The 24,908-nt window shown below is 53.0% G+C and overlaps 1 protein-coding gene across 3 annotated transcripts in view; it reads right to left on the reverse strand.

The window, feature by feature from the left end:
- The window catches only part of CLASRP (CLK4 associating serine/arginine rich protein), a 45,158-nt gene that overhangs the window by 15,923 nt on the left and 4,327 nt on the right, over nt 1-24,908 (reverse strand). For all 3 annotated transcript variants that reach the window (XR_008442869.1, XM_054010101.1, XM_054010102.1), the window contains exons 2-14: nt 19,860-19,940; nt 19,282-19,358; nt 17,489-17,602; nt 15,849-15,946; nt 11,965-12,066; nt 10,082-10,161; nt 9,389-9,473; nt 8,500-8,645; nt 7,585-7,681; nt 6,550-6,628; nt 6,092-6,165; nt 2,482-2,523; nt 1,918-2,142 (exon numbers count right to left, since the gene is read on the reverse strand). Coding sequence is in view for 2 of the 3 variants with exons in the window: in XM_054010101.1 (XP_053866076.1) it covers nt 1,918-2,142; nt 2,482-2,523; nt 6,092-6,165; nt 6,550-6,628; nt 7,585-7,681; nt 8,500-8,645; nt 9,389-9,473; nt 10,082-10,161; nt 11,965-12,066; nt 15,849-15,946; nt 17,489-17,587 (1,127 nt within the window). In the remaining variant the exon portion in view is untranslated. The remainder of the gene's footprint in view (nt 1-1,917; nt 2,143-2,481; nt 2,524-6,091; nt 6,166-6,549; nt 6,629-7,584; nt 7,682-8,499; nt 8,646-9,388; nt 9,474-10,081; nt 10,162-11,964; nt 12,067-15,848; nt 15,947-17,488; nt 17,603-19,281; nt 19,359-19,859; nt 19,941-24,908) is intronic.

A 24,908-nucleotide genomic window follows, 5' to 3' on the forward strand; every position in this document is an offset into this window, starting at 1 on the left:
AGGCATCAGAAAACCTCCCCCTCACTGCCGCCAGGATCCCTGCACGCTGGCCCAGGAGAGGGCTGAGAAACAGACAGCAGTGCCCCAAATGACTCACAGCATGTTCAGTGGCCCCTGCTCCCCCAGCAGTGTCCTTATGCTTCAGCTGCAGAGAGAACCTTGTGGACCAGCTCCACCTATTCTGCACCATCACCCCCTGGTGGCTAGCAGCTCTGCTCCAGTCCTCAGGTGCAGGGCTTGCACGTCAGTGGCTGCAACGCAACTGCCTGCTGCCCAATTCCCTTGTGCACAGCGTGAGAGCATCTGGGGGTGTCCAGGGCCCACTGACAGGGGGAGCCCCCGCCCCAACAGGAGAGGCTAGGGGCTCAGAAACTCATGTCTGTCCTTCCAGTACCAGAATCCTCCATCTTCCATTCCCCACTGGGGACCCTCAAAGGTAGGCGGCAGGGAGAACGGGGGGCCCAGGCCTTTATGCATGCTTGTTAGGCTAGCAAGTCTGTTCTGGTCTTGACCGTCTGCCCCAGAAGACCCTACGGAGGACAGGGCTAGCAGCAACGTCCATAGTCCCAGAGCACGCAGGGGAAGCCCAATTGCGATGGTACAGGCTGTTCAAACCTGCATTGAGCCAGGGCTGGTTACACCATCCTACCACAATGCTGGGGAAAAGCCTGAAGTCTTATCACGCCCCTCCCCTTAAGGGCTGAGCCCCTGCCCGGGTCCTCCAACGAGGCCTCCAGCAAGGTACAGGCGCCACACCGGGCTCAGCTCCGGCTGGCACAGTGAGTTAGGAGGGAAGTGGTTCTGAGAAAGACCGATGGGAACGCTGGGCTCTTCTCACAGCCCCCTCCCAAGGCCTCACTGCCTAAGACAGACAAGTGGCTTTGCAGCCCCCCACACCCCCAGCATGTCCTGTGGGCTGGGGGAGTGGATCACCACCATCCTGCAACGTGGGCCATGGGAAGGCTCCAATGTGCGACGACTCTCCCATGGGGCAGAGCTACCGGGGCAAACTGGGATTCTGGCAATGCTGCAACGGGGCACTGAGAGGGGCAGTAACGTTAGCCAGTGCCAGCCCAGATGCCAGGACATGCAGTTCCACTTGAGGGCACCACCCAGGGGCTCTGCAGAGCGTCTGCAGCTCCGTCTCCCTACACAGCCTTGGCCAAGCGCTGTGCAATGGGGTGCAGGTGGAGCCTCCGGCTCACGCTAGTTAGCCACAGACACACAATGGCAACGATGCAGCCACAGCCCCGAGGCCAGACACTTTAGCTTGGTCTATATGGTGCATACGAGGCACTTTACAACCCTGTGAGCTCTCAGCCTGCGCTCAAGTGCCCTGCTCGTCTGGAGAGGGAGCTGGGACAGGCCAGTGCGCTGAGAACAGGGCCAGGAAGTACAGCAACTCCGGGGGAGCGAAGGAAAGGGGGCAGGGAACGCAAGGAGAGGAGAGGAAGGGATATTGTGGGCAAGTAGGAGAGCTGCCCCTTTCCAGCTGCCAGATCCCCCATGTCCTAGAATCTCTCCCCCTCACTGACATGCCAGGTCCCTTCCCTAGGCCCCAGGATGAGCTGCCCCCCGGAGTTCCCCCTCATAAGTCGAGGGTCTGGCTATTCAGGGCCTTCCAGGCACTGTCAACCCAAACAAGCCTCTCGCTCAGTCTGCTGGAGAGTGCCCCCAACTGGCCACCCCACACAGCACCTGGCCAGCCCGTGGGCAGGGTTGACAACGAAATGGCAGCTGGAAAGGACTGGATGCCAAGAGCTCTCACTGGACAGGGTCTCCAAGCAGGGGCAGCTTGGCTTGGTGCCCATCGGGGGCACAGAGGGTGCAGGCCGATCACGTAGATGGGCCGTTAGCCCCTGCTGAGTCTCTGGTGTTAAGGTTTGGGAAAGCGAGCCAGACGGGGGAGTTACCGACCGGGAGGAGGCGCTATGACCTGCTGCAGCGCTGCCCTGATGCACTTGGGTGGAGCGCGGCTTGCCAAGGGAGACGGCTTTCCCGGGGACTCCTCCGGCTTGAGCAGCGGCAGCGGCTTCCTCGTCACTGCCCCCGAAGCTAGTGATGAACGTGATCTTCTCTTCTTGGCCCGGGGAAGGCGAGCGAGAGCGCGAGCGGGATTCGGAGCTGGACTCTGAAGGCGACCTGGGAACGAAGGGAGAACAGAAGGGGCTGCTTCACTGCAGGAGGTGGAATTTACCAAAGGCTCCCGGGGGGGGGGGGGGGGGGGGGCGGCACACTGCGCTGGATGCAGCTTCTGGACCCCTGCTGGACCCCGCCTAGGGCTGCAGCAGACCCAGCGTGTACCGTAGCACCTGCTCCAGCAGGGGGTGACCTTCCCCCAGCCCAAGGTCCCCTCAGAAACAGTCGGAGTTTGTCAACTACAGGAATCCCCAGAGACTGTCGCTGCAGTGGCCTCTCCCCCAGGAGGGACAGAGGGGCCGCAAACCACTCCTGCCATGCCCAGCAGCTACAGGCACTCACCGTTTGTAGGGATCGTATGTGGGGCTGTCTCTCCTCGCATAGCTGCAAAGAGAGAACACGTTATGGAGAGCCTGTGGCAATGACCATGGAGAGATCCAAGGAGCACAGCCTGCCCTGTGGCCAGCAGCCAGGCGCCCTGCGGAGTGACCAGCTGGCAGCACAACCACACTGCTCACCCTCCCCAGTGCCCCACTCCGTGCAGGAAGCAGGGCAGAGCTACTCCTCTTGGGTTTAACCCACCCCACTAGTGTCGCAGCCCCCCACAGACCTCATCTACTGAATGGAGCAGAGGCCTCTCCCAGAGAGGGAAGGTAACCCTGGTGCCCACGGCCTGTACTGGCTCTACATGGAGGTGAGAACACGGAGATACCAGTGCAGCCCACAATGTGTTACCTGGGCTGCAGAGGCCGGGTGCCAGGGCAGCAGCAGCCCCGGGGCTTGCGAGGGATAGGGCTGGGAACCCTGGCCCCGCAGGGCAGCCCGGCTGGACCTCTCCACGCTGGGCAGCTGGGAACCCAGCAGACCCCCGGCATGCAGGCTGGTCTTTAGCACACAGCTGAGCTGGGCCGCAGCTGTGCACTAACTGGGCTGCATGCGTTCCCGCAGGTTGAGAACTGCTCCTCTCACTCTTTGTGATGCAGACAGAAGAAGCCTGTCAGCCTATGATGGTTGAAAAATTATCAGTTGCATCAGATTCGGTTCTGGATTTAACTAAAGCCCAGGGGGGAAATGTTCCTAAGTTTGTGTCTGCTAAGGAGAATGACATTGCAACTAGGTTGCATCCAGTTAGTCCCAGGGACCAGCAACGCTGGTGCTTCTATTTTGCCTGTTGCTAGTGTGTTGCCGAGTAAAGATATGACAACTCTGTTTAATCAGGGCGATATCACAGCCAGCGCACAAGGAGAGCAGGAAAGTGATTGAACTGCGTTACCCACTGACAGTGGGTAAACTTATAACTAAACTAGTGTGTGCGGAGCCTGGTAACCTGTGTGTTACCAGTGAGGAAAGCTGCGAAGGGAAGGAAAATGACTTTAACTATGGAGTTCAGCAGCTTGCCTAAAAAGGGGGCTGTGTAAAAATCCTCCTAATGGGCCAGAGGTGATTGAGTGTAAGTGACACTCAGAGGGAGTTTGGTTGTGGCTCCGCAGAGCAATGCTTCTGTGGAGCAAGATAAACGTGAACAGTTGCTTAAAGAAGCTCTTAAGGAGAAGAATCCTCATGGTTGTTTTTGCAAAGCAGTTTGCTGTAACTGAGGGGTGTGGAAGTGAATTAATTGAGGTAGATCAGGATGAATTTCCGTCTGTAGAAGGCAACAGTTTGTTGAGAGATTTGTTTCAGTTCCTAACAGCCAGAATTTTTCTGTTGAAAATGGATCCACTGATTTTGCTTTAGAAAGACCCCAGTGTGAATAACTTAGAGAAGGCGTCAGATGGAATGAAATTTGTCAGGGAATTTGAACAGCCCTATGATGATGACCAAGTGGCTGTGCTTGACCAGTTTGTTGGGAAGACGACGTTGTTGGAACATGAATGTCTCCATACTGATTCTGTAAAAAGTGACAAAGAGTCCTGTGGTACCTTATAGGCTAACTGTCTGTTAGTCTATAAGGTGCCACAGGACTCTGTCGCTTTTTACAGATCCAGATTAACATGGCTACCCCTCTGATACTGATTCTGCGAGTGAACAGTCTGTATCTCAGGTTGAAAGAGAAGTCTGAGTAACTGAATCTACAGAGCAGGACAGCTGTGCAATTATCTCTTGAGAATACAGGGGATGGCAGGCAAACTTTCACCCCTAGACACTTCGGATATGACTTTTAGTCTCTTAGTGGACTTGACATCTGATTCCATGTGGAACCAGAGGTTGGTAATGGAAGGACAAAAGAACCTTGAGTCTAACATGCTAGTGAAAATGGATGGTCTCTCTTTAAGACAGAGTCCAGCCTTGGAATTAGTAATGGTTAAGAATCTGAAAACTAACAAACAAACTAGTGTCTGTGTTGATGCAAATTACCTGACTGATTTGGGGGGGCGGGAGGAGGAGAAAGACTTGCCCACACCATAGCTGTTAGCAAAGAGGACACACATAGCCAACCAATGGATTCTGTTACACAAAAGAGCTCAGATTTTGACCCTTCCGGACAGGGAGGAAGGGGAAAAACTTCATCTTGCTAATGGAAGCCACAAGTTAACCCTAAAATGCCAAAACCTCAACAGTATTGAGTCAGAGGCACAGAATGACAAAAATGCTTGTAAATGTACAAGTGACAGATCTGATGTTAATATTATTGCTAATATTAACTGTTGTGGCTAGTTTGTTGCGGATACCAAAAATTGTACAAATGTACGGTGTGCATGATCTTTCGGAAAAACCCTTAAACATGTTGGGAGTGGTACGTAAGAACCCGCTATGTGCTTGAAGCTTTTAAGGGTTACTGTTTCTTTACATGACAACACACTTTATGTTAAAAGGCCTTGGGATACTGATATGTCACAGCTAGTGCCTGTAACCAGTCTTAAAACTTTTCACATCAGAGAAGGCATTATAGACCTAATATGCTGTATGAAAAGGGAAACTAAGGCACACCACCCTATTGCTTTCATGGCTAAATGCCAAGATTCCTACACTACGGAGAACATTAATATTTACATTGGCTTGATGTTAATTGGGTTCCAAACATTTGCCAGAGCTTGCATGGATAAATTAACTATTTTCATTAGCTCATGGCAAGATCATATGAGACATGCAAGAGCAGATCCAATCCACTATTGGTCTAACCAAGTTTTACCTTGGTTCGTAAAGGAATTCAATAATATTGTTACTTCCAGAATGAACCTTACAAAGAAAAAGCCTGTTTTAGCCAAACATGATTTTGATGAACCATTTCTGTTGTACACGGATACTTCTAATGCTGGGTTAGAAGCTGTAGTAATATAGAACCAAGAATGAGAAGCTCCTATGATGCATTCAGCAGTGTCTGGGACACCCCTTCTTGCACCAATTTTGGGGTGAAACAGAAGTTTACTTGTGATGCTGGTTTGGTATATCTTATAGGAGAATAACCATCAGTTTTGGGTTGTGTCTGCCCTATTTCTCAGCAGTGACCCATGAAGGAACGGGGACACCAGCCTCCCTGCTAAAGGGGTTCAGAGGAGAGGAGTCCAGACAAGCAGAGGCAGGGACGGAAGCACATGAAACATCTGGAGCTAAGCCAGCCGCCCCGAGGCCTTAAGGGACAGAGCTAATGAAATTACCAGACCACTCGCTTGTAAATTCATGTGAGAGCAGAAGACTCCCTACCTTCCGCACAGACCCCTGGCCAAAGAAAGCATCACACTGCCCAGCCCCTTGGCGAGCTTGCACTAGCAGAATCCATGTGGACGGAGCCTTTTCAGAGCCAGTTGTTTGAAATAACCACGATTCCAGGAGTCGCTGTATTCAGGGCCGGGAGAGCTGCCGTAACAGTGCAGCAGGGGCCAGACACGGGAGACAAGAGCCCTTGCGCCCAGGACAGCCAGTGCCAGAGGCCCCGCCCCAGCACCCCGTTGCTCGCCAGCCCCTCTGGCTGACTAGTTTGCTGCAGGGGGCCGTTACGTCGTCACCGCCTTACCTGGGAGGGCTGATTTTTCTTCCTTTTAAGCGCTTCTCTCTAAACTCCCTCCTCTGTCTGCGAGAGCGACGGCCCTAGATGAGAAAGGCCCAGCACTGAGTGGCGGAGGAAAGCCTGCCAGGAACTCCCAGCCCAGGGCTCAGCACTTCCATTGCTCTCCCCCAGTACTAGGAGGTGGGAAATGAGTCTGTCCCATCCAGCTCCTCTGGGCTGAGCTGCCCCAGTCTGGGTGCAGGCCAGCTGAGGGGAGTCCTGGCTAACATGGCCAGGTCTTTTAAAACCTCCTCTGCGTCCCTCTGCTAACCCTCTGGAAGCAGGGCCTACCTGGAAAGCACAAGAGCTCTCCAGAGGACCCATGGGGAAAGCGCCTTCGCCAGGCTTGGGAAATACAGGCAGAGATCAGAGCAGGGCTGGGAAGAGGTCTGGCTGGGACAGCCCTCCCCAGGGCTGCGCCTTACCGAGTACATGGCTTTCTCCTCCTCAAGGGCTTTGGCGTGTTTAATGGCTTCTGCCTCCTCTTTGTCCTTCCGCAGCATCCTTCCGGAAAAGGAAAGAGAGCTGGCTAAGTGTGGCTGTTCCCAGCGCTCACAGAGCCTGCCCTGCCCAGCCCCTGGATGGAGGTACACAACGCGGGGGCATAGGTGCGCTGTGACAAAGGGACTTCACTACCACAACAAGTGCTGGCAAGCAAGAGCCTCCGCTCTGCCCCCACCCTGACGCAGCTCCAGCATCTGCCTCTAGCACAGGGGCTGCTACCAGAGCACTTGGGCCTTCAATGGAAGAGTCAAGGGCTAAGCTGGGCCTACAACTGAACAGTACCAGGGGTACCAGGATGCCACTGGCACAAGGGAGGAAGCTCCAAGTTGCAGCGGCCCATGCAGCAGCAGCAGCGTCTGGGCTGCCCCTGGAGAGCAGGACAGGTGCCATCCAAAGGGTCTTACCCTAAAATTAACTAAGCAGTCACTGCTCCCCCAGGTGCATCAGTGAAGAGAGGAGCTGCATTTAACCCTGCACCTCTCCCTGGCTCTCCTGCCACCTGGGTCAGATGCTTTGCCCCTCGACGGGAGCAGTGCTGATGCCAGAGCTGGACGCTCCTCCCCACCGAGGGCTGGCACTTCACATGTACGGTAGGAGATGCAGCGGGCAGCCAACCAAACACATGGGGCTGCCCTGAGGCTGCACCAGCCTCTCACCGATACGTGCAGCAGCCAGACAGCCGCACACATCTGCCCCAAGCAACCTTCTCAGTGCATGTGGGCAGAGGGGCAGCAGCAGCTTCACCTAAGCCAGGGCTGCCAAGGGCCTGCTGCCACGGGAGCCCCCACACCAAGCCACAGTGGGTACATCTGCCCCCTACATCCCGCAGTAGCCACAGCTCTGCTATGTGGCTCGTGACTACGGCAATCCAACCCCCCAGAGCACCTGAAGCTCTCTGAGATGAGGTGGTGCGCCTGGAGCTCGGCTCCGGGCCCTGACTCACACATGGGCCTTACCTGACGAAGTCCCCCTCAGCCATCCCGTACGTGGTCGCCTGTTTATTCAGGTCAGCCACCTGCTCCTGATTTAACTCATCCACATCAACTTCCACATCTGCAAGCAGAGGCCTGGTGTCAGTGTGCCTGCAGACCTCGCCAGCCCTTGGGGCCGACAGCAGAGCTGGGCTGCTCTCCAGCTGCCCCGGGGCCACCTGAGGTGTTGCTGGAGTATCTGCTGCACCATAGTGCAGCTGAGGTTTGAAACGTGGGGGCCACAGGACTTTCTTGGGCCTCTCAGGAGGCCCATTTCTGGTGCTGAGCTCAGTGAACATGCCCCCGCCCCAGCATGGTCCTCCACCCACTGCTCACAGGATTGAGGGAGTGGAGCTGGGGAGCAGCCCCTCGCGCCCTCCCCATTGGAACACATGGCAGCAGCTTTACCGGAGCTCAGCTGGGGAAGCAGGGACAGCAGCCCCCGCCCAACCCAGGGCTCGGAGGTCAGCCACCAGACTCCTATTCCCCAGGAGCTGTTTACAAGCCCCAAAGCAGCAGCAGGGACAGGTCTGCCGGGGGGTGGGGGGGAGGAGGAAAGAGAGACAACCCCAGCCAGCACCCAAGGCCCCTGCAAGCACCCACCGATGCATGGAGGGAGGAGGGGGCCGGGAAGGGTTGGCCGGGGTTCCCCATGTTAGCCAGAACTCCCCACAGCAACGCACTGCTCCCCCACACCCCTCCCCTAGAGATACACCCAGGCACCATGTAGAACAAGCACGTGCCCAACACACTGGGGAGTTGGCACCTGAAGGATGAACTCGTAAGCACAAGGCCTGGGAAAGCCGGTCTGTGCATGCGGGGCGGGGCGGTGGGGCTGCCCAAGCACGGCCTGGACAGGCGATATCCCGAGGCAGGACTGCCTGGGCAAGCGAGACACACCGATATCCGGAATGACTTCGTCCTCATCCGTGTTGCTGTCCTCCTCAGAGTCCTCCTCGTCTCCCCGCTTCTCCAGGGAGTTCTCGAGCTCAGCCACGGTGCTGTCCTCATACGTGTAGCCAATCGATGCCTTCTTCTCCGCGAGCCTGGGCACAAACACTGTCTGTGAACGTGTGCGGCCAGGGCAAGGGCACAGGGCACCCACCAGAGGTCCCTGGAGTCTTGCAGCACCAGCCTCCCCTACTCTCAAAGGGCTGCTCTGTTAACCCCCACGTTGCCCCAGTTACGTTTGGAACCCCAAGGCATAGTTAATGGAGAACCACTACAGAAAGAGCCCTGGGCACCGAAGGCCTCCCCCCGCCCCAGACACATAGCGCATCACCTTGCCCTCCCCTAAAGCCGTGCTGAGGCACCAGGAAAAAGGGCTGCCTTTTTTCACATTCCAGCTCTCCCAATCTCCCAACGTTGGTGGTGCTACGCATGCTGTCTGACTAGTCGGAATACTGGCACTGAGGCAGAAATAACCCCGTCTCAGGCTTCGGGACGAGCTGAGCACCGCAGGGTCCGGGAGGAATTGTCCCCAGTGCTACTCCCGTCCAGCAGCTTTATTATTCAGGAAGAGGAGGGGAGGACTTCCTCTGCCGCATCAGGTATCAGCCACTCCCACACTCCCTGGAAAGCCTAATTCCGAGGCAGGGTAGAGAGGAAGGACTGATGCCCCCCAGGCCCAGGGAGATGGGGCTCAGAGGGCAGTGGCTGTTGATTCTGATCCAACTTGGGGCACAAATACATTCACTTCTGTCTCCTTCAAAGCATGCCTAGAGGGGCAGCTCAGCACGCACGTACGCCACTGGGGACCAGCACCGAGCCTCTTTTCCCCCATACTCACTTCTTTTTCTCATCCTCATTGGGCTTCTGGAGTCCCCCATAGAGCTCATCAATATAGATCTGATAGAGACACTGCTCCTCCGAGACTTCAGACAGACAGACAGACAGACAAGGGAGTTACATGCCAGCTTGAGGGCAAACACCGATGCCAACAGGCCTTGATAATAGCTGAGTGTCAGGGCTCATTCGAGGTGACACAGGTAAGAGGGAGCCTCTCCTGTATGCATCATCAAACCACATGGGCAGAGCAGGATCCCTGTCTCAAGAGCCGGGAGAGCACAGGGGAACGGGGACGGATTGCTGATCATGAATCCTAGAAGTCACTGGTTGGAATGCAGCCTGGCCCAGGAATGGCTGAAAGCGGTTACCAGCTGATGACTGCTTGAGGACTCCTAGGTGAAGGGCTGGGTGACATGTGCAAGTTACCAAATGTGCACTAACTGCCCCCTCAGTGTTATTCTTGGCAGAGAACCCAAGAGCCGAACAGGCCATGAGGGGGAGGGAGGGTCCCTCCCTCCCTTCCAGAGGGGCTCCTGGCAGAGCACAGCAGAGCAGAAGTTCACAGAGTGATGTCAGGAACCATGCCCTGCTGTTGCCAGCTGATACCTCTCACCAGAGCCAGCTTCTCTTCACAGCATCGCCCCCAGGGATGTCTCCGTGCCCCAGTGGACAGTGGTCTCCAACAGACACTTACTGCCAGCGAAGTCGTTCTGCACCAGACCCCTGTAGCGCTCGTAGTTACACTTCCTCTCGTCCGACTCCTGCTCAGGAGAGCTGAGAAGGAAGAACACACACTGGCACCAGGAGACAACTGGGCAGACAGGACAGAACTAAAGGTGACCGGCTCAGAAGCACCTCAGTGACTTAGCAGCCCACGGCCCATTTCCACAAGTGACTTGCTGTGAGATTCAGGCTCCCACGTCACATCTCAGCAAAGCACTTCTGGAAATTGGACCCGACAGCAATTGTGGCTGCATTCTGCTAACTCCACTGTTCAAACAGTGCGACATTAACCCCTCGGTGGCTGTCCCCGTGCATCAATGGCTATTAATAGAGCTCAGCAGGACGGCTGCACGGCTACCCGGGAGTCTCCATAGGCAAGGCTGAAGCCAGCTCTCCTTTACAAACCTGGTGCAACTCTCCCTCCCCTGCAACCCAGTTGGCCTCAAGTTTCACGGGGGACAACATGCCTGGAGTTCTGGGAAATCTGGGGTGCTTGGGAGATACGCAGGGTCGTCCCCACTTACAGCTGACTTGGCTTAGAAACATTAAGTTCAGTGAAGACAAGCTCTGAGAGGGGAGAACTGGCTGGTGAAATGTAAAAAGCAACAGAGGGTCCTGTGGCACCTTTAAGACTAACAGAAGTATTGGGAGCATAAGCTTTCGTGGGTAAGAAGTGAGGTTCTTACCCACGAAAGCTTATGCTCCCAATACTTCTGTTAGTCTTAAAGGTGCCACAGGACCCTCTGTTGCTTTTTACAGATTCAGACTAACACGGCTACCCCTCTGATACTTGGTGAAATGTAGTTATTGAAGCTGTTTCTGCAGGCCTCAGGACAGACTTTGCAGAGTCTGGAATCTGGATGGGAGGAGCGGCAGATGGAGGGGATGGGCAGGAAGGGAACCCATCTAGAAGTCTACTGGCCATTTCCCAAAAATCCATCTCCAGCCCAGTCCACCCAGTGCAGCTCTCTCTACACCAGGATGGGAAGCAGGGAGCCACATGGCAGAGTCGTGCAGGGACAGAGCCTGCTCCTTTCATCTGGCAGACTCCAGAGTCATCTGCCTTGGCAACTCATATCAAATTTTTAAACTAAGGTAGATCCCAGCCCCCTTTAATGCTGGGGTCAGAGCTGGAGGTACCAGAGAAAAGCCCATTTAGTGAAGTTCTGTTCCAAAATGGACTCCGTAAACGGATCTTTCTACTTAGCTCTGCTCCATGTGTGAGCCAGTCCCAGCTGGCTTTAGGGCCTCCCGCCATCAATGATTTTGGCTTTCCTTAGTGTGGCTGAGCCAATAGAGCTAACGAAGCTGAATCCAATCCTTTCTTTAACCATAGCAGTCCTGCTTGCTTTGTTCCCACCAGTCATACCTGGGCAAGCCCATGGAGCTGCCCTGGACCCCTTATTTGTTTGGCAGAACATTATAGCAATGACATGTGAAAAGAGACCCTGGTAGGACTCAGAGCCCGGGTCAGGTCTGCAGAGCTGGTAGATGTGGGAGGAAGGAGGAGACAGTCGTTTTACTTGGAAGCCAAGCACATTTAACCCAGAACCGATCAGAAACATGGAATCCCAGTGCCACAGGGTCCTTTCAGAGCCATGTGAAGCAGATCCACGCTTGGAGAACCCACTGCAGCTCCCCATCACCACTGGTGTTGGACAGCCTGGAAAGTCGGGGGTCGGGTTCCATTTACCAACCCTATGCCCTAAGGGATACCAACAGCAACAACAAAGAATGCTCCCAAATCCCATTGGTCTGCACTGATCACCCAGCACTCTATGCCCTGCTAGAAAGGAAGAGGTTGGGGGCTTCCAGAGAAGAGCTCCCAAGCAGTACTCCATGGAAATGGCTTACATTGGGTTGAGCAGTGGTGGGGTGTACATGGGAATGTAGTCCAGGTGAGCTCGCACATCAAACCGGTCGATCATGTTGTTCGTATCCCCTTGCCAGGGCATCCTGCAGGCAAGAGAGCAACAGACAAACTAAGGTCATTTAGCACCTCAACTGGGTACAAATGACAGACCTGCCAGCAAGACAAGCTGCTATGAAGAGGAAGCCAGAGGTGCTGGGGCACTCAGTCTAGACCCAATGCAGTTCAGTCCTGTGACGTCTGTGCACTGGCTCTGCTGTATGGTACACAATGGGACACGCTCTTAGCCAGAGCGTAGTGACAATCGGAGTCTAGTAGGCCTACCCCGGGTATAAGCCTAACTGTGGGAAAGTGGATAAAACTTCATCAAATGTCACAATAATCTAGAACAATAACTGTCAATGGGAAAAGGTGCCAAAGGGAGACAGAAAAAACGAAATGAGCCTAACAGAAAGGCCTCCTGATATAACTCAAGTATGTGAGATGGACATCATGCCAGGTAAACAAAAATGCATGGGGCCGGAAATCAATAACCCCAAACTGGTGTGTCAAAAACTAAGCCTAACTGATGAACAAGATAACGAAGGGGTGTGCTAGTCCTTCCATCACTCCGTTTTGGGGTCCTCAAAAGGAATGACTTGGGGGGGGGGGGGGGGATCAACAAGAACAATGCTGGGTGACTAAATCAAGGAGAAGGAGTGATGGCTGCTACCCCCACCATCTCCTGAAACATTGGTATCCACCAAACCACCGCTGAGCCTTGGGGCATTCTAATCCCAAGAGAATTCTAATCCTAGACCAGACCAGGCCAGGCCAAAGAGAGGGACCCGGATGACAGCGCCATCTCCACCGGCTAAATCCCAAACACTATCTGGGATATGAGATTGTTGTCCCACACCTCTTTGTGCACCCTTGTCCTTCTCTGCCTTATTTCTTCTCTCTCCTATCCCTCTCCCTTTGCCTTCTGTTTAATAAGAGTCTGGCTTAGCAGGTGAAGACTGTACACACCTCTACCCCAATATAACGCTGTCCTCGGGAGCCAAAAAATCCTACCGTGTTATAGGTGAAACCACGTTATATTGAACTTGCTTTGATCTGCCGGAGTGTGAAGCCCCGCCCCCCCGGAACGCTGCTTTACCGTGTTATATCCAAATTCGTGTTATATTGGGTCGCGTTACATCGGCGTAGAGGTGTATTTTGCAAACACCACTGTAAGCCTGTGATCAGACAGGCAACTAAAGGCAAGGCCCTAAACAGCCTGATGCTGGTACAAGTTTGCCAGGTTTTAAAGGGGCTGATAAGATGATGTGGGTGTGCCTGTGTTTTTCTAACAGTATGTGTCTTGTCTTCTAGGGAACAGGATTAGACCTTAACAACAACAGCTTCATCCCGTCTTTTCTCTTTTCCCCAAAAAGAACAGCTATATTTGATTTAATCTAATAGACTATCACACAAGGGTTTTTTTCCCCCTTCTAAAAATGGTCTCCGGCTGAAGGGAAAGGGAACAAGGGATGCTGTTGCAATAAAAGCCTTAATACTTTACATTTCAAATACTTCAATTGTTTCTACTTCTTCTGTATCTGTAATCAAAGGCTACAGGGATTTTTAATTGTATGTTTGCCATGGCACTAAGGAGGCTGAGGTCTCTACATACCAAACCCTGAACCTTGTTTAACGCTGTGACCAGGTCATGTGACCACCGTTGACCAATTTATTCCACCTAAATTAATACAAGCAGCCACCTGTGACCCTAAGCCTTAGCGCCCTCCCTTTGAGAGTCTTGTTCTTCACCTCAGCAGGGCGAAGGAGTCCAGCATAAAAACCACTGGTGCCCTTGGACTTTCGTACTTTACTCACCCCCCAGTGGGGAGGAAGACAAGTGACCTTGTTACGTGTAACGGGTATCTCCTCAGAGGTGCTGCCAAAGAGAAATCCTGGAGCTTGTGGGGTCCTTTAAAATAAGGTGCAGGGGAGAGGCCTCTACTCATTACTAACACAGCGTGCCCACACAGCGTGCTCTCTCTGCTGGAAAACACTAGTGAAAACTGAGCACTCAGGAGGGGAAGGAGGCGGAGCCAGACACCTTAGAACTTCTTGTTCTCGTATATTTCACTCAGACTTGGCAGCTGGTGGAAAGATCTAACATGCCCATCTCCCCAATGAAGAGCAGAGAACGCCGCCAGTCCAGCTGCCTGCCCACCCATCAGTGAGCGCCCCGCAAGAGTGGGGAAGAGCCGACTGGACGTTCCTGCTTCTTCTAAAGGTAAACACCAGGCAGAGCATGGTTTCGGAGGTGCCTCTATCCAGCAGGATGCAGCACTTGCCCCACTCCAGGGGTAGGGAATGGGGGACATCTTTGAACTTGCCTCAGGGAGGATAAAGAGTCAGAAGGAGCGAGGGTCTGAGCCTGGACAGTCTCCTCTCAAACCACTGTCCCACAGTCAGCCTGTGCCAGAGAGAACAGTTCCCTGTGGTCTCCCATCCCCCAATACAAACCTGCAGCAGGACCCCAGCTCCACAGAGAGGTCCGGCTAAGGCCTTGCCTGCCTCACGTATGGGGCCCTACCAAATTCACGGTCCATTTCGGTCAATTTCATGGTCATAGGCTTTTTAAAATCATAAATATCATGATTTCAGATATTTAAATCTGAAATTTCATGATGCTGCAACTGTAGGGGTCCTGACCCAAAAGAGGGGAGTGGGGGCATTGCAACGTTATTGTAGGGGGGTTGTGGTATTGCCACCCTTACTTCTGCACTGCTGCGGCTGGCGGCACTGCCTTCAGAACTGGGCAACCAGAAAGTGGCAGCTGCTGGCCAGGAGCCCAGCTCTGAAGGCCGCATCACTGCCAGAAGCAGCGCAGAAGGGAGAATGGTATGGTATTGCTACCCTTACTTCTGAGCTGCTGCCTTCAGAGCTGGGCCCTCAGCCAGCAGCTGCCACTCTCCGGCTGCCCATTGCCACCCTTACTTCTGCGCTGCTGCTGGCGGTGCTGCCTTCAGAGCTGGGCGCCTGGCCAGCAGCCGCCGCTTCTTTCCACCCAGCTCTGAAGGCAGCGCAGAAGTAAGGGTTGTGATACTGCCACCCCCTTAGAATAACCTTGCAACCCCCCCACAACCACATTTTGGGTCGGGACCCCCACTTTGAGAAACGCTGGTCTCCCCTGTGAAATCTGTATAATATAGGGTAAAAGTACACAAGAGACCAGATTTCACAGTCCATGACACGTTCTTCACAGCTGTGAATTTGGTAGTGCCCTACTCATGTACCTTGACTTATTACAGGGAGAACTAGCCATTTCCACAGTCTCCACTGTTGCTGGGGATTGGACCCAAGGTCCCTCTGCTGAGTTGCTGATCATATGCCCTGAGGATGGGGGGGGAGGGGGCTGTCACTCCCTAGGGTACAGAACTGTACTCACAAGATGGCGTGCTCCCGCCAAGCCAACGTGCTGGCCAACAGCATGCTCAAGGGACAGTCAGCCTGAAGTGCAGACAGCAAAGGAGCTTCAGGTGCAACGGGCCTCAAGCCTCCCACCAATTCTGGGGGGTTTACAGCCACTTCTTCCCACCTTTTAAAGAGATTTCTACAGTGCCGTGTGACCATGAGGGGAAGGAACTGACCACAGAAGGGACCCAGCATCATGGACAACGCACAAAAGCAAACAGGAACACTCCAGACCTTCCCCCTCTTCTCCTTCACTCGGTCACCTCAGGGGATCCCACTAGTAATATAACAGCTACACCAAAGGGAGAGCAAGTTGATGGTGCCCCTTCGAGGGCCTTCCAGCCACAATCCCCATCTGCTTCACTATGCTCCCAGCCTGTCAGTGCAGAGCTAGCAGGCAGGGCCCGCTCAAGCTACTCACATGTTGACAGGACTTTCAGCTGCAAGAGCAACGGCAGAATCCAAGTGGACCTTACACGCCCGGCCATGCACTTGGAGGAACTGAGCGGGGTCCTTTTTCTGGAAGAAGCACAAACACCGAGGTGTAGAAAGCTGGCATTTTACGGGATCTGGTCAGTTTGAACAAGGCACCAAGTTATGCAGATGCTGAATGGCTGAGTCCAAAGCCACTGTAAGGGGTTTGCGCATTCATTAAAGCTACAAGTGAAATCCCTTCAGAGCAGAGCGTCTGACAGTACCATGTGCAGGGGGGTGTTAAACACATCCTGGGGAGCTCAGGCAGCAACAGTTAAAGTGCCGAGCTCCACTGAAGAAGCAGCCCCTGCTTACTCGAATCTGCTTCACGTGCTTATCGGGGCAAGCCTGACGCCTTTAGTGACAACAACTGTCACTGCTCTTAGCCCTGCAGAGCCAGCACAGCTGAGACGGAAGGAGCTGGATTCGATTCCTTCGTATGTGTCACCCAGTTTGCCTCCTACGCAGCAGGCAGTTGCACTTGAGCACATTCAAGAAAGGCTAAGGGGCTGCACAAGCGGTACAGCAGACCTGGCTTGGCCTGCAGAACCTTTGTTACTGGCGTTGCTGTGCAACAAAAGAATCGAGGTTTGCTCACAGATCCCCGGTGAATTCTGTGATGCTGGCAGCTAGGGAAAAAACCATTTTACTCGTAAACTGGGCAGACTTAATATGGCGTTAACCATGGCTCGGAGCAGGACTGCATTTTAGAGAGGGACACACGCCAGGGAAGCAGGCCAAAGAGCTGATCCAAGAGTCGTGCTGCGGATCAGGCAGTCCTGCACATGGAATGTTTCCTGTAATCCTGCTCTGTTCTTCCAGAAAGGAAACTGAACCTGCAAGAATTCAATTCCGCGTAATGCCTCACAAGAGCATAGCAGGCCAACAAACCATGATAACCACACAGCCCGCCAGTCAGCACCACAACTCTGCATCCCTCTCCTTGGAGCAGCCCAGCACGCTGCTCTGCGGTCACAGGACCTCTGGGACAGTTCTGCCTGCTGAAGCAGACGTTGGTATGGGATTCCACACGCATCAATTCACTTAGGCAGAGGGGGACTGCAGCTCTCGGGGAGGACTGAGCCTCCAAAACAATAGGAGTGGTTGCCACAGGGCCTCGTTCCATTTCTCCTTCCTCGGCTTTGGAGGGAGGCACAATGAATATTGCAGGCCCGCACTGTGCACAGGGAAAGCCGATACTTTCAGAAACTCAACTGTGTAATTTTTCCCTGCGAGACACAATAATGTGGTTTGTAGCCACCTGATCTACAGCAAAACCCCACAGCACAGAGGTGTTTCTAGCCTGAGACAAACAGGCTTGGCACTATCTGTCCAGGCCTAACGACCGTTAAAGGCAAAAACTTAATGCAAGAGTAAAGTCACCGAAATGAGGAAGGGCCGAAGGTCCCAGCAGTAGCGGACACGCACCTTGGACGCTTCCTGTGTGTGCTTTGCAACTGAACAGCAATATATAAAGCTGCATAAAGCCAGACATGGGAACAGAAAACAACGGGCGCACTACCCAACCCGACAGCAAGGGCCACAGATCGGGATGGCGGGGGCGGGGCCGGGGCCAGGGACACTCACTATTTTTTCATAGTATTCTCGCCGACGCTCGGCTCGTTTCTTATAATCGACCATCATCCCACGGAGCTTGCGCTCATGTTTCCGGGCTTCGTGCCACATCCTGCTGTCCGCAAGCTGTCAAAGGGAGGGAATACAGAACTGAGTAAAACCAACAATCTCTCAGCACTCCCAGAGCCTGGGGTGCACTCTAGGATGTGTGCACACAGCCGAGGAGAGAAACGCAGACTCCACTCTGCACACAGACACCAGCAAGCTCAGTGACTGAGCGTTACGGGTTAAGCCAGGAACAAACATGGTTGCAGAGCGCTGCGGTGGATGCCACGGCCATCGCCAATGGCTGCAATCAAACACTTCCCCAAGTCTCAGCCCGAGGGAGCCAGTCACAGGGATCAAGACATTGTCTACACTTACACCGGTGCAGCTGTGCTGCTGAAGCACTTAGTGAAGATACTACCTACACCTCCCCAAGAGGCAGTAGCTATGTTGACAGGAGAAGCCCTCCTATGTTGACAGGAGAAGCTGTCTACACCAGAAGGTTGGTCAGTATAACTGCGTCACTCAGGGATGTGGATTTTCCACACTCCAGAGCAACACAGTTATACCAATGTAAGTTTGTAGTGTAGACCAGGCTAAGTATTCTAGGGTAGAAAAGCATCAGGCTGCCCTCCTCATTCCAGGACCAGGAAGGAGAGGCTGTAAGAGATCATAATCAAAAGGAAAAATCTGCTACATGGCACCCATCCCGAGAGACTCCAAGAGCACAAAGTCTTAGGCAGAAGGGTACAGAGGAGAGCATCAGGCAAGGGCCGTGAACAGGAGAGTCAGAGCATCCCGGAGAAGTGGGCTGAACATAAGACTAGCCAGACTGGGTCAGACCAATGGTCCATCTAGCCCAGTATCCTGTCTGCCGAGAGTGGCCAATGCCAGCGTTTCAGAGGGAATGCACAGAACAGAATTATGGAGTGATCCATCCCCTGTTGTCCAGTCCCAGCTTCTGCCAGTAACTGCAGCGAGGGGTCTATTTGGTCTCTCTCTGAGCAGGTGGAAAACAGCCTCTTGGCTTCAAGGCTGGCCAGCCAGGCGGGAAGGATATTACAGTAGTGAGGTTACTGGTGTGAGACAATGCATAGAGTTTAGAGAGACAGGTGGGAAATGAAAGGAGAAAAACATTTTAGCACAGGGACAGCTAATCCAAAGGAAATACACCACAAGAGGGAGTGAGCGGGACAGCAGGAACACCTACTCGGCCAGGGTACCTCTCTGCCCCCACACCCCCATCACCATGACATCTGAGCGCGTCAGTCTTTCATGTACTTATCCCCATGCCCGAGTGAGGCAGGGCAGGACTATCACCCCCATTGCACAGATGGGAATTGAGGCCCAGAGAGACTAAGTGACTTGCCCAGAATCACACAGGATGTTTGTGATGGGGCAGGAATTGACCCCAGGGCTCCCACTGGACCATTCTTCCTTCGAAGGCTGAGAGCAAGCCAGACAGGTGCTTGCATCGTGAGCATCCCAAAGACACCCTGCAGACATGGGCTGCGCTCACATCAGGACAAGCCCCAAGAGCCCTTGGCTGGAGTCAAGGGACTGAAAAGCCCCATTAGCTCCCTTCCAGTCCACTTCACACCTCACTCTCAGGCCTTTCCACGCCCACAAATCCCCCCCCTCCCCCGGAACAGTTACCCAGCCCTTCCGCAGAGACACTCTGAGTGCCCCGCCGAAGGAGGGGGGGAAGGGGGCTAATCTCAAGAGAGGTCACAAGCTGGATGGAGGAGGGCGATACTCACAGAAGAGCAGCGTGGAGACTTGGGAGCAGCAGTCGCGTACTCACTCAGCACAGCCCATGAGCCAAGGGAAGAGGCGCCTGAACAAAGAGCACACTGCAGGTCAGTGGCCTGGGCAGGCACACCGCAGGGCTACAACAAACAGAGCGAAGGCCAGGGGTCTCTCAGTGTGGGGGAATGGGGGTCCCTCCCTCAAGGGGACACACGCCATGTGCAGGAGCAGCTCTGTCCTCAGCACAGGTTCACTAGAATCACCTCACTGACCGCAGCACAGAACAGGAGCTGGGCTGCCCCCAACCTGGGGGCTGCAGAAATGGGCCAGGAGTTCTTCCCGCTCTGCAGGGAAAGGTCTCCGCTATGGGCCCCGGCCCACACATTCACACTCAATACCACAGCCAAGACATGAGGAGAGTCCGGCTAGCCAGAAGCTCCTTTGGTTGAGCAGTCTTTGCTGATGCTTCTACCCCAAGCTTACTAGGGAACCCCCCCCCGCGAGGAGCCCAGCTCTGTCAGCTCCAAGTTTGCCATCTCTAGCCTGAGGGTTAAGGGCAGAAGGCTCTCCTCACTGTTAATGGACCTACCGAAGGAATATTCCCAATCCAAGAGAGGCAGTGGCTACATCACGTCTCGCTGATCTTCTCTTTGAAGAAGTTGACAAGCTCCTGCATGGAAAGAGCATAGGATGGGCAAAAGTTAAAGCTGAGCTTTCACCTAGACACCAGCACCCCCCATTCCCCGCCCCACATGGGGGGGCAGCGCCCAGACACCAGCATCCCCCATTCCCTGCCCCACATGGGGGGCAGCGCCCAGACACCAGCATCCCCATTTCCTGCCCCACATGGGGGGCAGCACCCAGACACCAGCACCCCCATTCCCTGCCCCACATGGGGGGGCAGCGCCCAGACACCAGCATCCCCATTCCCTGCCCCACATGAAGGGGCAGTACCCACACACTGGCAACCCCCAATGCCTCACCCCACCCCACTCAGGGAGACAGTGCCCAGACATCAGCACCCTGCATCCCCCACCACACTGGTGGGAGTGAGGCAGCTGCACCCATAGAGCTTAAGATCAGAAGGGACCACCAGATGCTCTAGTCTGACCTCCTGTGTGTCACAGGCCACCAACACCACAAAACCCGAGAACCGAAATTAAACCTAAGCATTGCAGCCCACAGGAGACGAGACTATTACGTGCCACAGGCAGAGAACAGGAGGGACTGAGGGGCCCCCCCACAATGGCAGGGAAATGATTACATGAGATACACCCTGATAATCCTGGCAAGCGACCAGCACCCACACGCTGCAGAGGAAGATGAAAAACCCACAAAGTTCCTGCCACTCTGACCGGGGAGAAAATTCCTCCTCCACCCCCCATATGGCAACCAGTGAGACCCCAAGCCTGTGAGCAAGAACCAGCCAGTCAAGCACTTGAGAGAGAGAGAGAGAGAGAGAGCGAGCGCGCGCGCGCAGTGCCATCCTCACCCAATATCCCCTCTCCACCTAGAGCCATGCCTGAGGCATTAAAGGAAGGAGCCCAAAAAAAAGCCCAGAATACTTTGACAAAAAAAAAATCCTTTCCTGACTCCAGCAGGCAGCTGGCTAAAGCCCTGCTGCATATGTTTTTATGAACATGATACATAAATCAGAAGAGAGCACCAGGGCTGCTGGTCCCTTTCCCCTACCCGATCATAAGCAACCCCGTCATACAATCACACTCAAATTTCATAGAACCGTACGACTGGAAGAGAGGCCTATGTATTATCCAGTGGTTCTCAACCTGGCCCAATCAGCACACAGCTGCAGCCCATGTGACATAGATCATAGACTATCAGGGTTGGAAGGGACCTCAGGAGGTCATCTAGTCCAACCCCCTGCTCAAAGCAGGGCCAATACCCAGACATACTTTTGCCCCAGATTCCTAAATGGCCCCTTAAGGATTGAACTCACAGCCCTGGGTTTAGCAGGCCAATATTCAAACCACTGAGCTATCCTCAGGGCCATACAGACAGTATTGCATGTGTGGCCCATAATGGTAAACAGGTTGAGAACCACTAATATAAACCATCCCTGACAGGTGTTTGTCTCACCTGCTCTTAAAAATCTCCAATGATGGAGATTCCACAACCTTCCTTGGCAATTTATTCCAGTGCTTAACCACCCTGACAGGAAGTTTTTCCTAATGTGTTGCAGGGGTTCTCACAACACATTTTTTGGTGGCCTCAGAGTGCAGCCACCAACTCTTGCTGGTGGCCGCTTTGACGATTTTTCCTAAAATACTTAACTTTAGGAAAAAACAAATAAATATGCACATGTCCATGTCCAAATCATTGTAATTTATTTATGTAGGGTTTTTTTTTTTTGCAGATTCAACAACAACACACACACGTCTCTATTCTTTACAGAGTAGAAACCCAAATAGGGTGCTTTGCACGTTCTTGTCTTTTTGTTGTTGTTTCCTTTGCTTTTTTGGTTGTGTGTGGGGGTTTTTTAGACTTGCTACCTAGTAAGTCTGCTTTGTATGTTTGTTAAAATCTCTTTTCTCAACGGCAGACTTGTTAGCTAGCTGGGAGACAGTGAAAAGTGACATTAAACATACAAATATCACTTTTCACAGCAGACTTACTCAGCCCAGATGGGTGAGGGGCCAGGGATGATAAGGACGGGATGAGCCTGAAGCCCAGCCGCTGGGGGATGGAGCCTGCTGCTGTGCAGACAAAGGCCCACGCTCAGAGCCCATGGCCGGAGCCCGCTGCCGCTCAGCCAGAACCTGCCGCCTGCCACACCAGTGTTGAAGATGGAAGCCTAAACCCCACCACCCCCGGAATGGTGGAGAACGCACACAGGCTGTCTGCTCATCCAGCATTTGTGGCTCAAGAGGGGGTTAAGGGCCCAGCCCCTCCTTGTGGCCACCATCCCCCCGCATCCCTGCGCACGATACTGTGACCTGCGACCACGGTGGCATCATTTGAGAAACGCTGGTCTAGAGCCCCGCCTAGATACAAAATTTATATCTGTGGATGCGGATATAAAACAGATATCTGTGGAGCTGCAGGGCTCTACCAGGAACCGCAGCGGTGACAGCAGGAGCAGGTTGGGCTGCCGCTCGCAGGAGCCAGTGCCCAGTCCAGGCAGCTCCTCCATTGTGGCAGTACTGCCCCCAGCCCCGCCCACTGGGGTGGTCACCAGGCTCACCAGCAGCTGTCTGTTCACGCTTTGTGTGTGCAAGTGCTCCCAGACACGAGACACGCACCACTGCATGGAAGGGACTCCTGTCCGGGAATGTGCGAGTCGCTTGTGGATATAAATTCCGTATCTGTGTAGGGCTCTACGAATGTCCAACCTAAACTGCCCTTGCTGCAATTTAAATCCATTGCTTCTTTTCCTATCCTCAGAGGTTAATGAGAACAATTTTTCTCCCTCCTCCTTGTAACAACCTTTTAAATACACCCCAACCTTGATATAACACGACCCGATATAACATGAATTTGGATATAACGCGGTAAAGCAGTGCTCCGGGGGGGCAGGGCTGCGCACTCCGGTGGATCAAAGCAAGTTCAATATAACACTGTTTCACCTATAACACGGTAAGATTTTTTGGCTCCAAGGACAACGTTATATCCAGGTAGAGATGTACTTGAAAACTTATGTCCCCTCTCAGCATTCTCTTCTCCAGACTAAACAAACTCAATTTTTTCATTCTTCCCTCAGAGGTCATGTTTTCTAGAACTTTAATCATTTTTGTTGCTCTTCTCTGGACTTTCTCCAATTTGTTCACATCTCTCCTGAAATGTGGCGCCCCGAACTGGACACAATACTCCAGCTGAGGCCTAATCCGCACAGAGTAAAGCAGAAGAATTACTTCTTGTGTCTTGCTTACAACAATCCTGCTAATACATCTTAGAATGACATTTTCTTGTTTTGCAACAGTGTTATACTGTTCACTCATATTTAGCTTATGGTCCCCTATGACCCCCCAAATCCTTTTCCGCAGTACTCCTTCCTAAGCAGTCATTTCCCATTTTGTGTGTGTGCAACTGATTGTTCCTTCCTAGGTGGAGCACTTTGCATTTGTCCTTACTGAATTTCATCCTATTTACTTCAGACCATTTCTTCAGTTTGTCCAGCTCATTTAAAATTTTATTCCTATCCTCCAAAGCACTTGCAACCCCTCCCAGCTTGGTATCGTCCGCAAACTTTATAAGTGTACTCTCTATGCCATTATCTAAATCATTGATGAAGATACTGAACAGAACTGAACCCAGAAGTGATCCCTGCGGGTCCCCACTCATTATGCCCTTCCAGATTGACTGTGAACCACTGCTAATTACTCTCTGGGAATGGTTTTCCAACCAGTTGTGCAACCACCTTATAGTAGCTCCATCTAGGTTGTAATTCCCTAGTTTATGAGAAGGTCATACAAGACAGTATCAAAAGCCTTACTAAAGTCAAGATGTACCACAGCTACCGCTCTCCTCACCCCATGCACAAGGCTTGTTACCCTGTCAAAGAAAGCTTTTAGGTTGGCTTGACACAATTTGTTCTTTACAAATCCATGCTGACTGTTACTTATCACCTTATAGCTTCTAGGTGTCTTCAAATCGATTACTTAATTATTTGCTCCACTATCTTACTGAAGTTAAGTTGACTGGTCTGCAATTCCGTGGGTTGTCCTTATTCCTCTTTTTATAGTTTGGCACTGTATTTGCCCTCTTCCACTCCTCTGGAATCTCTCCAGTCTTCCATGACTTTTCAAAGATAATCACCAAAGGCTAAGATATCTCCTCAGTCAGCTCCTTGAGTATTCTAGATGTATTTTATTAGGCCCTGGTGACTTGAAGACATCTAACTTGTCTACATAATTTTTAACTGGGTCCTTCCCTATTTTAGCCTCTGATCTTATCTCATTTTCACTGGCATTCATTAAGTTAGACGTCCAATTACTACTAAACATTTTGGCAATAACAGAAACAAAAAAGTTATTTAGCACTTCTGCCATTTCCACATTTTCTGTTATTGTTTTTCCCACCTCATTGATTAACATGCCTACCCTGTCCTTGGTCTTCCTCTGAAATGTTCCATAACTCTGAACAAGATGTTACAGACTTCAGCCACGGTGGGGGCGGGGTCAGTGCTCCAGGCAGGGGGAATCATGGCTCCGGGCTTCTGCCCTGGGGGAGCACCAGGGCTCAGGGCTTCAGCCCTGTGGTTCTGCTCCCGGTTTCAGCATGGGGGACGCCGGGGCTCGGGGCTTTACATGGGGAACACTGGGGTTGAAACCAGCTCTCATCTTGTAGCTAAAGCCCCGAGCCCCAGTGCTCCCCACCCTAAAGCTCTGCACCTCAGTGTTCCCATGAGGCAGAAGCCCTGAGCCCCCCCACCTCACCAGCCCCAACTGGCTAAAGCCCTGAGCCCCAGGGCTAAACCCCAAGGCAGAACAGTATTTGTTTGTTTTTTTGCTCTTTGTCTCCACTGTTGCCTGACTGATTACTTCCGGTTCCACAGGTTGTCCGGTAAGTCTGTAACTCTGGTGTTCATACCTTTGAGGTTCTACTGGAGATTACAGAATAAAAGCTACTGGTTAGGCCCACTTATTGCTGGATGTGATAACGACAGTTTTCTTCATCAAAT

This window comes from Malaclemys terrapin, chromosome 20 (assembly GCF_027887155.1).
Source record: "Malaclemys terrapin pileata isolate rMalTer1 chromosome 20, rMalTer1.hap1, whole genome shotgun sequence".
In the NCBI taxonomy this organism is placed as follows: Eukaryota; Metazoa; Chordata; order Testudines; family Emydidae; genus Malaclemys; species Malaclemys terrapin.